Genomic DNA, 11,684 nt, shown 5'->3' on the forward strand with positions numbered 1-11,684 from the left:
GGTGTGGTAGAGGGATCTATGCAACAGGTAGTGTGGACAATCTTGGTTTTTCTTCTAGGAATAGGTCACGATTTCTAAGTTATTTCTTTTGAATAGGCTGTGATTTTGAAAACGTTTGTAAAGAGAAGTGTGGGATAGTCAGAGGCAGACTTGATCACCCTTCGAGTTTTGCTGTGGGCCACACTTGCCTGGGGCAGCCTTGCCCACTGGTCTACACTTCCAGGTAGGCTGGACCAGACCTATGGAGCCACCTGAAGCAGGGACCAGGCCTCTTGAGGGATGAGACGTTTCTGCTCTGTGGAGCCTTGCCTTAGAGTGCTCGGGCCCTCACCATGTTGGAGGTACATAAGTCAGACCTTCTCACTGAAACCATATAGAGTTGAAGAAACAGATTTGAAAGGGTTGGGACTAGATTTGTCCAAAGCCAAAGTTCATGCACACTTGGTGCTATAGTCTGAACGTTTGTGTGACCCTCACCCCCCAAATTCATATATTGAAATCCTAACCCTCAAAGATGATGGTATTAGGAGGTGGGGTCTTTGGGAGGTACCTAGGTCATGAGGGTAGGGCCCTGATGAATGGATTAGATTTCTTATGAAAGAGACCCCAGAGAGCTCACGCGCCCCTTCCACCATGTGAGGACAGAAGAGCACCTGCTATAAACCCGGAAGAGGGCTCTCATCAGAACATGACCTGACTGTGCTGGTGCCTTGATCTTAGACTTCCAGTCTCCAGAACTGTGGGAAATAAGTGTCTGTTGTTTCTAAGCCATTGAGTCTGTGGTATTTCGTTATAACAGCCCCAGCAGACTGAAACACTTGGTTATGCTGAACTGTCGCTAGACACTCCTTTCTTAGAGTTTTCCAAAAGGTAAAACCTTCCTCAGAACATTGTCTTCGGCCTGAACACCCTCATTCCACATCAACTACAGATCTCTGCAGTATCACTTCCTGGGCTCTGCCATTTCCTAAGACTGTGTCACTCAGAATCTGTCAGCTCAGGCCTTCCCTCCTGATAATGAAAGCACACTGCTCCTGCCCTCTTCCGACAAGGCTGAGTCCTCAGTACAGGTATCTCCCGTCCCCATCACCACACACACATACCCATGTCCTATGCCCGTGTCCTCGCACCTCCTGGTGGGAGCCAGGTGAGCCCTAGTTTGTAACTTTCATCTTCAGATGTTCCGCCCTCCTTAAAGCTGCTCCTGTTGGGGATACCCTCCTTCTACCACACTGGCCTCTCTCTTTGCTCCAAACCCTCTGCTCCCATCTTTTAGGGCAAGCCCTTCCCTAGACCTCTGCACCTGTTCCTGCTCGAAGGGACTCCAGGGACACATTAGTATGGCGCCACTCTCACAAGACTCTGGGCCCTCTGATAAACTTTTCATTAGTTTTTTTTAAACTAATGTATTTGCAAAAAGTAAGGAGCACATTATTCACAATAGCCAAAAGATGGAAACACTCCAATGTCCATTGACAAAGAACAGTTAACAAAATGGGATCCGGACAATGGAATATTATTCAGCCTTAAAAGAAAGGAAATTCTGACACCTACAACATGGATATACCTGGAGGACATATGCTAAGTAAAATAAGCCAGTCACAGAAAGAAAAATACTGTATGATTCCACTTATATGAGGTACCTAGAGTAGGCGACTTTATAGAGACAGAAGTATTAGGTTGGTGCAAAAGTAATTGTGGGTTAAAAGGTTAAAAACAATTGCAAAAACCGCAATTACGTTTGCACCAACTTAATAGAATGATGGTTACCAGGGGCTGGGGAAGAGGGAATGGGGAGTTATTTAATGGGGACAGAGTTTCAGTTTGGGAAGGTGAAAAAGTTCTGGAGATGGATATTGGTGATGGCTGCACGACAAGGTGAATGTACTAAATGCCACTGAGTTGTACACTTAAAGTAGTTAAAATGGTAAATTTTAGGTTATACATATAACCACAATAAAAAATGGTTTAAATGGTAAATTTTAGGTTTTACAATTAAAAAATAAATTTAAAAAAGCCAATGTGGAAAAAAAAAAAAGTAGAGTAAGGACCATGGAAAAAACAGGGTGCATCTGCTTTGGCCTCTCTCTAGGACATCGATTTTATTCATAAATAGCCCTTTGGAGAAATTCTTCTCCCTTTCCAGGACATTCTCCACTGTGACCACAGTGTAAGAAGTGCCAAATGCAGGAAAATAGGACCTCTCCTCCCTTGAATCCCAGCAGCTTCTGCTCATTCCAGGCCCAAGTATTTGGATCTGAATCACTGACAGGAGATTTCAAGATGCTCATTTTTACTTGACATATATAATTCATCCTCATATATGACACTTTCCAGAAAACAGAATACTTTCACATATACACGTGCCTGCTTCACCAGTCACGGAGGTAAGCAGGGCAGGTCTTCCCATTTCCAGTGGAGAGAAAAGGCTTGGTGAATTTAAGTGACACATCCAGACCACCGGGCTGGAGAATGACAGAGCCGGGTACAAAGCCATCCCTAGGTCTTAGCTCGGTACAAAGTCCACTCCTCTGGTTTGTGTATGGAGCTGCCTCAGATCCAACTAAGCCCAAGTCACCCCTGGGATCAAGGTCAGTTTTTGGGGTTCCTCTAGCTGGCTCCGCCCTTATCTGGTCCCGGACATGTTTCTAGATGACATTTGGAGAGGTCTGCATCATACTTCTGTTTCACTGGCTATTCAGAAATTGTGACTGTATTGGTCACTTTTGTATTTTGGCAGGTGACAGCTGCTTTAAAGAGATGCATTACAATTGTGCAGAAAGGTATATTAAAGCAGAATGGGAGAAAATATTTGCAAGTCATATATCTAAGGAAGACTTGATTCCAGAATATATAAAGGATTCTTACAACTCAACAATAAAAAGACAACCCAATTTTAAAAAGGCAGAGGTTTGGAATATCCATTTGTCCAAAGAAGATACCCAAATGGCCAGTAAACACATCATTAACCATCAGGGAAATGTACATCAAAACCACAATAAGACATCACTTCATATCCACTAACATGGCTATGATAAAAAAGACAGGTAATAACAAGTATTGACAAAGATGTGGAGAAATTAGAACCCTCACATCCTGTTGATGGGGATGTAAAATGGAGCAGACCCTGTGGAAAACAGTCTGTCAGTTCCTCAATGGCTAAACAGAGTCAACGTTTGATCCAGAACTTCCACTCCTCGATATATACCCAAGAAAAATGAAAACATATGTTTACAGAAAACTTGTACACGAATGCTTGTAGCAGTATTACTTATAATAGCCAAAACGTGGAATCAACCCAAATGTCCATCAACTGATAAATGGATAAACAAAACATGGTCTATCCATACAATGAAATATTGTCATAAAAAGCATGAAGTACTGAGACATGCTACAACATGGATGGACCTTAAAGATGCTGTGCTGAGTAAAAGGAGAGGGGCGTAAGGGGGTGCAAGGATGGGGAGAGACTACTAATGATGAAAGTGTCTCCTTTTAGGCTATTGAAAATGTCCTAAAATTAGATTGTGGTGATGGTTGCACCACTCTGTGACTATGCTGTAATTATTGAACGGTACACTTTAAATGGATGAATTTTATAGTATGTGAAGTACATCTCAATAAAGCTATAAGAAATAGCATTTTTGTTCTAGAAATATCTGGGGAAATTTCAACACTGTCTTATTGGATGGTATTTGGGAGTTATTGTTAATTTTGTCGGGTTTGATAATGGTATCATGGGATGTGTTTTACAAGTCCTTATCTGCTGTAGATGGAAAATGCTTTTCAGAGAAATCTGTGAGGTCCAGATCCCCCACCTATGCATGGATGCTTCCCCCATCCCTGCCTCCCTGGGGGTAACCAAAGGACCAAATTACCTAAGTAGGAGTCACCCCAGTCCCACATGGATTAAGTACAGGGCAAACCCAGAAAATATGGTGAAACTTACAAGCTGCTCCATGGGTGAGGGCTGCACAAGAGAGGAGAAAGACTACTTTCTTATGTGAGTTAGCTTATTGCAACCCAGCAAGTCAGTGTTTTGTGCTGAGGCCCTCTGGTGGAACAACACATGGGTCAGGGGAACGGGGAAGGGGGAACCCTACATTTGAAAAACTGAGTATAGACCTGCAAAGGTGGCTGAGCACCCAGGGGCCTTCTTTCAGGCCTTCAAGCACTCCTCGTCTGGAGTTGAGCCTTATCTGCCAAACTGGGCTGGGCGAGGTGAGGCAGCATTACTTTTTGGAAATGAGTGATATTCAGAGTGGTGATTTCATCACATTTATTCAAGGACCACAGTTGAACAGGTACTCAAAAACATTAAGATTCAGCAATTATTGATTTTGTAATCAGAAGAGAGAAAACACATATACACAGGTTCTTCAAAACATACCAACCAAAGCTCTTATTTAAGGAAAAGTTCCTGTCCCAACTCTTGTAAATAAGAAAAGTAGAAATCTATTGTTTTATTTTTTTGCTTTTGGCTCTCCAATCTTTGATTAACCATGTTGATTCAATAGATGGGTGTGGTTAGCTGAACCATGGCCCCCGCAAAGGTGTCCACATCCTAACCCCTAAAACTCACGAATGTTACCTTATATGCAAAAGAGATTTTGTAGATGTGATTAAGGATCTTGAGATGGGGAGATTATCTTGGATTATCTAAGTGGCCCCAACATAATCGCAATGGTCCTTATAAGAGGGAGGCCAGAGGGTCAGAGTCAGAGAAGGTGATGTGATGATATAGACTGGAGGGGATACAATTTGACCATGGAAGAAGGGGCCACAAGCCAAGGAATACAAGCAGCCACTAGATGCTGAAAAAGGCAAGGAAACATATTCACCTGAGAGGTTCCAGAAGGAACCAGCCCGACTTACACTTTGATTTCAGCTCAGTGAAACTGATTTCGGACGTCTGTCCTCCTGCACTATGTAAGAGATGTTTGTGTTGTTTTAAGCCACTAAGTTTGTGGTCATCAATAGGAAACTAATAGAGACATAAAAAGGATTAGGGAAGTTATTAAGAAACAACAGTGAAACTGGTGTGGAAAAAGGAACTGGGGCGAGACGGGAGCAGAATGAGAAATCAAGAGGCGTTGCCAGTGAGAGGCAGCAGACAGGAGTGAGGCAAAGTGCAGGACTAATGAAGACAAACTCTTGTAATATCCAACATCGCTGGGAAGGGGACCATGGTGGTCTAAAGGGCCACCAAAAACTATGAGGAAAGCCACTGGGCTTCCATTAAGTCCATCTCTGCTCCAAAGAGGCTGTCCACTGCACTCAACAGACTGTCACCAGGATCTTAGATTCAGGCAAAAATGGGCCCTGAGGGTAAAGCAGAGGCCCTCGCCTCTTCAATGACCGAAACCTATTTCTCTTGGCTGGGTATGGGCTAAGCCCAAAAGCTAAAATGATGAAAAAGTAAGGTTCTTGTCCTTAAAGATATTTTATTCTGTATGGCACTATTCACATTTTTGACCAGATAACTCTGTTGTGGGGTCCATGCTGTGCGCTGTAGGACATTTTGCGGCATTCTTGGTCTCTACCCACTAGAGGCCAGGAGCTACCCTCCCCTCCCCAAGTCATAGCAACCAACATTTTCAGACATAGCTAAATGCTCTAGGGGACAAATCTGCTCCCAGTCTGAGCACCACTGGTGAGCGGAGTGGAGCCAAGAGTGACACATCCTTAAGTCGAAGTCTGCCTAGAACTTGTCAGAGAAGACTTTGCAGAGCAGATAACCTTTGGGAGATGAGAGAAGGAGGGGGAGGTGGGGGGGTGGCAGGTCCTAAGGGCAAAGGGAACAGTGTGTGCAAAGACCCAGAGGGCAGGGACACGCATGTGTGCACTTGTCTCCGCTGTAAGGAGAAACGTGTTCTTGGGTGGAGGGGGGAAGCAGTGAGAGAGGGGAGGTGCAGCACAGGCCATAGCCCTACAATGACCAGCAGTGCCTTGGGGATATTGATGCTTTAGAAAGAATGCTACCTACCCCCTTTCTGCTTGAGGTAGTGCATCTACCAACAGAGATCAGCTGGCTTGCCCAGTGTGACTAAAAATTACATACTGGTTAGGTTTTTGAGACAATGAAGGGATGGGATTAAATGATCTCTCAGGCTTAATTTGAGGGCTTTAACATTTTATATATTTTGTCATTTTTAGAAATTCCATTGAGGTTTAAATTACATATCCTACAATTAACCTATTTCAATGATTTTTAGTAAATATACTGGAATAATCCAGTTTTAGAACATTTTCGTCACCCCATTTTGTTATTCTTTAAGCTACTGGCCTAAGTGAGAAAGAAGAGTAGTAAGGATTCCCTCTGACATCTCCTTAACAGTCTACACGTACTACTTGCTTTTTGGTGTAGATTTTCCCTATCACTTGGGTGGTTGCAGCAGCTGTGTAGATTTTCTTTTCCTAAATCAAAGGTGCTTTGATATAAAAAGATACCTCAGTGTGTGAGTGTCTGTGTGTGTGTGTGTGTATGTTTATTTTGGTAAAAGCACTAATTACCTGGAAACACTCTACTCACAAACATGCTCATACTCTCCCTTCTTACGTCCTTTGTTATGAACAACCAGGAATTATACAAAGAATATTAGAGGATTTATATTCCAATGAACTCTTGCCTTGAAATTCTTGTGGATCACCCATCTTTATTAAAGAAATGTGTGCATGATAAAGATTGTCTGGCATAACAGCAAATGTATAACTATATGTAGAATTTACCCCTAAGGATAAATACGGCGGCGCAGGGAAGATTTAACACGAGGTGGGGGCACCTGCAGAATCATCCTGATTCTCCCTCATTAGTTACACCCCACTATACAGCAGAGACCCTAGTTCTCCTTCACCCAATGCCCAGACCTGCCACTTCTTCACCCTGTCACCGTGCAGCTGCTTCTGGGACTCCTTACCAGTAAAATATGCACCATCATTCAGGGACCTCTTCCTTTCCTTGTAAGTCACGCAGACAGTCTTTGTGATTTACATGCAAGTAAGGAGAAGGGAAAACACAATTACCTTCCTTCCAAACAGAAAGAACAAAGCCCTGCTTTCAGTCCCCATGGTGGAGTCTGTGATGCTGGTGAAGGTTTGAGCTCTGGCGAAAGCTTTTCCCACACTGGCCGCACTGGTATGGCTTCTCTCCAGTGTGGATTCGCTGATGCAGTTTCAGGGTTGACTGCCGCCCAAAGCAGTTTCCACACTCTCCGCATGTGTAGGGTCTCTCCCCTGTGTGGACTCGCTTGTGTCTTTTCAGTTCTGAATTCCATGTGAAGCTTTTCCCACAGTCATCACATTTGTAAGGTTTCTTTGCTGAGCGTGTTGGCTGGTGACCAAGACGTTGCAAACGATTGCTTAGACTTCTTTTACTTCCTTTGCTTTTCTTTAGCTCTCTCAGTGGGTGACTTTTTAGGGGGCTGCTGATGTATTCCAGTTCCCTGCAATGTCTCTGGTAGTGAGCGAATGGCTTTTGAGCATTTGGGGGGCTGACCTGCCTCCGTGATAACCGGGGGGGTTCACTCATATTTGCCCCTCTTGGTTCAGGACTCTGCAGACCATTCCCTTTGGATCTGCCGGCTGACACTGTACATGGCTTCGCTCCTTTAGCCCCGTCCTGTTGTGGATTTTCCTTGTTCTCACTTTTCATTCTGGGGGCTTCTATAATTAGAAAGAATATGTTTTGTTTCCTGGGCTTTGAGGAAAGCATCTCAGCAACAGTTACGAAATACACTGCAAGGTTTCTCAACGTGTGGTCCTCCATTGGCAACTTGCATTAGACTTATCTGGGGCACTTGCCAAATAAGCAACCTGCCCTTGCATCCTCGTGACTTATGAGTGATAACCTCTGGGGGTTAGGACTTGGAAATTTGCACAGTTAGAAGGTTCTTGGAGTGATTCAGATTTATATGAAAGTTAGGAACCAAGTTCTCCAACCCTCTCCCTCCTTCCTACCTTTAGGGGAAAGTGTAGGAAAGGAGAAATAGGGAAAAGCAAACCCGTGAGGCCTGAGAATCAACTAAGGAATGAAAAGAAGGAAGAGAGCTGGAATTTCAACACTGCAAATATACACTCTCTTACTTGGACACTGAATGACCACCATTATCTCGTCAAATAATGATAAATCTAGTGAATGTGGCATTTTATTTCCTTACAAAGTTGAGAGCATTTGTGTTTGGAAACTGGAATATGGGCTAGACATGTATTCTCATTACAGAAACTCCCCAACTTCTGACCACCAGGATTGAGGATCAGGATGGAAATGAGCTGGATGACCTGTGGGCAAGTTTGAGGATCTAGAGTTGTGCTATCCTATAGAATTCCTGCCATGCGAGCAGCGTGTGTGTGTGTGTGTGTGTGTGTGTGTGTGTGTGAGCTTTTCACTATAGCAGCCACTAGCCACATGTGGCTATTGGGTATTTGAAATGTGGCTAGTGTGACTGAGAAACTGAATTTTAAATTTTACTTACTTTTAATTAACTTAAATTCAGATTTAAATAAGTAGTCCATAAAATTATAGTAAACTGCTTTTCAACAAGGTTGTCAAAACAATTCAATGGAGAAAGAACAGTCTTTTCAATAAATGGTGCTGGGACAACTGGATTCCCACATGCAAAAGAATGAAGTGGGACCCTATCTCACTACATATACCAAAATTAATTCAAAATGGATCAAAGACCTAAATGTGAGAGCTCAACCAATCTCTCTTTAAATAAAACATAGGTGTAAATCTTTGTGACTTTGGCTTAGGCAATGGTATTTTAGATGTCACCAAAAACACAAGGAAACCAAGAAAAAATAGATAAATTAAACTTCCTCAAAATTAAAAACATTTGTGCTTCAAACAATACTATCAAGAAAGTAAAAAGACAACCCACAGAATAGGAGAAAATACTTGCCAATTATAGATAAGAGTCTATACTCAGAATATGTAAAGAACTATTACAACAACAAAAAGAATAACCCAATTTAAAAATGAGCAAAGGATCTGAATAGACATTTCTCCAACGAACATATACAATTGACCAATAAGCATATGAAAAGATGCTCAATATCATTAGTCTCTAGGGAAATAACTGAAAACCTCCATGAGATACCTCACGCCTAATAGGATGGCTGTAATAAAAAAGACTGACAATAATAACTGTTAGCTTAGCAAGGATGTAAAGAAATTGGAATCCTCATAGGCTCTTGATGGGAATGTAAAATGGTGCAGACACTTTGGAAAACAGTCTGGCATTTCCTTGAAAGTTTAAACATAGAGTTACTGTATGACCCAGCAATTCCACTCCATACCCAAGAGAAATGAAAACATATACTCACATAAAAATATGTACATAAATATTCATAGCAGCATGATTCGTATAGCCAAAAGCGGAAACAACCCAAATGTCCACCAACTGATGAATAAACAAAATGTCCATTAACAGAGTATCATTTAGCCATAAAAAGGCTAAATGAAGTATTGACATATGCTACAACATGGATGCACTTTGAAAACATTATGTTAAGTGAAAGAAGCCAGTTGCAAAAGAGCACATATTGTATGATTCTGGACAATGAAATGTCCAGAATAGGCAAATCCAGAGACAGAAAGTAGACAGTGGTGTCACGGACTGAAGAGGGAGGGTTGGAGTGTGACTACTAATGGGTATGGGTTTCTTTTTGAGGTCACGAAAACATTTCAGAAAGTACATAGTTGTGATGGCTGCCCAAGTGTGTAAATACATTAAAACCCACTAAATTGTATGTACACTTTTAAAGGCTGAATTTTATAGTATGTGAATTATCTCTCAATAAAAACTTAAATAGCTGCATGTGGCTAATGGCAACTGTATTAGACAGTGCAGCTCTGAAGGAAGTCACTGTTGGATCTTAGGGATGAGAAGCATGACAATCTGCCATCTTGGGGATCACATTAAAGGAGCGAGAGACTGCACACAAACCGAGCTGCACCTCCTGAGGCAGGAGAAGGAAGGCCATAGGTTATGGGGCAGGACCTCAGCCAGAGTGACAATGCTTTTCTACTAGATCCGCAGTTCTTCTCCATTCCTGAGTTCTGAGAGTAATCAAACCAAAGTGTTTCAATGAAGGTAGCAAATCTTAAGGAATCAAAGTTCTAGTCTTCCTATACCTCTTCTCTAACCTGACTGTATCCTGTATTCGTATCACCAAGACTGGCCAAAGTGTCACTGTCATTCAGTCTTAGCGATCACAGGACTGTGTAGAGCAGTGCCAGCAATTACACTGGCATTGTACCAGAGACAGGGAAGTGGACACAAAAGTTTAAAGCACAGACAATGTCACAGGAAGAAAAAGAGGCAGAAAATAATATGGAGTGGGGTTTTTTCCTCTAATGAGCAGAACATTCTTTAGGCCCCTTCTAAATATGGGACCATTTTAAACAAAACACAGCTACAGCTCGCATGGAAGTTCATCAGTGGTCATATCTGGATCTGTCTTCACTATAGGAAGCTCTGAAATGGACAGAAAAGTAGGCACTAGAATAGTCCTATTGTGCACTGGATTGTCAAATAGTTATTAACAGAAAATAAAAGCATACTCCTTATGTATAGTATCACTACCATTCTAATTAGTGAAATTTGGTAGGGAATAAAGATCTACTACTACATATATTAAAACAAACAAACAAACAAAAAACCCAGGGGCAGCCTGATGGCTCAGTTGGCTAGAATGCGAGCTCTCAACAAGGTTGCCGGTTCAATTCCCACATGGGATGGTGGGCTGCGCCCCCTGCAACTAAAGATTGAAAATGGTGACTGGACTTGGAGCTGAGCTGTGCCCTCCACGACTAGATTGAGGGATAACGACTTGGACTGATGGGCCCTGGAGAAACACACTGTTCCCAATATAAAAAAAACACAAACCAAAAAAAACAACCCAATACCTGGTCTACGGCTTTTCAGAACCATGAATGCCTTGATGGAGATAAAGGACTGATCTCCATCTGAGAAGGAGAAAGGAGGCACAGAGTGTTTACCTGTCCCAGCCAATTTCGGGGCTGGTTCCAGGAGGAGTGGAGACTTTTCCCAATGATGGGGGCTCAGCTGGTCCTGAGGTCCTGCTTGGGAAGGCTCCTCCAGACAGCTCTCCCTGGGATATCGCCTAGGAGTTTGCAGTTGAAAGTCTGGCAGTTCCTGTTCTCCAAGCTGAGATCCAGTTTTCTCCAAGAGCACCTTCTGCCCCTGCATACAAACGGCCACCTAGGAACAAGCCCCAGGCATTAGAGCGCAGCTCAAGGGCTGACTAAAGGCAGCTTGACCTCTCAAGTTCCATAAGGACCCATTTACCCTGGGAATTCCTGATAATGGCCTAGATGTCAACTTTGATAGAGACCACTGAAACTCTCAAAGGAAGCCCAGGGAGGAACACGCAGAGTGACGAGAACGAGGCTGCTTCAAATTATCCAATACTTCTTGAGTGTATGCCCCTAAAGCTTGGGCCTTTCTCAGGCCTGGAGTCAGTCATCAGAGAACAGGCATAAACATCGGGGTCAATTATGACACTGGCTCAGCAGATTCCCACTCTATACCCACCTGCCTAGATACTTCTGCTGAAAAATTCTCTGTAGGACTGGGAAGCAGTATGGTGGGGGCCATTAAAAACCACCTTTCTCTAATAAATTGTTCTGTCCAAGGCTCTCCTTATAAGGAGATCTCAGT

The 11,684-nt window shown here is 42.9% G+C and overlaps 1 protein-coding gene across 3 annotated transcripts in view; it reads right to left on the minus strand.

The window, feature by feature from the left end:
* ZNF174 (zinc finger protein 174) overlaps window positions 1–11,684 on the minus strand; it is a 31,408-nt gene that overhangs the window by 17,723 nt on the left and 2,001 nt on the right. For 2 of the 3 annotated variants that reach the window (XM_074322805.1, XM_074322806.1), the window contains exons 2-3: window positions 11,003–11,225; window positions 7,024–7,662 (exon numbers count right to left, since the gene is read on the minus strand). In XM_074322805.1, coding sequence (XP_074178906.1) covers window positions 7,058–7,662; window positions 11,003–11,225 — 828 coding nt within the window. In that variant the 3' untranslated portion in view covers window positions 7,024–7,057. Of the gene's footprint in view, window positions 1–4,262; window positions 7,663–11,002; window positions 11,226–11,684 lie in introns of those variants that run through there. The other variant, XM_019714853.2, reaches the window with a different exon arrangement.

This window comes from Rhinolophus sinicus, linkage group LG18 (genome assembly GCF_036562045.2).
Source record: "Rhinolophus sinicus isolate RSC01 linkage group LG18, ASM3656204v1, whole genome shotgun sequence".
NCBI lineage: Eukaryota > Metazoa > Chordata > Mammalia > Chiroptera > Rhinolophidae > Rhinolophus > Rhinolophus sinicus.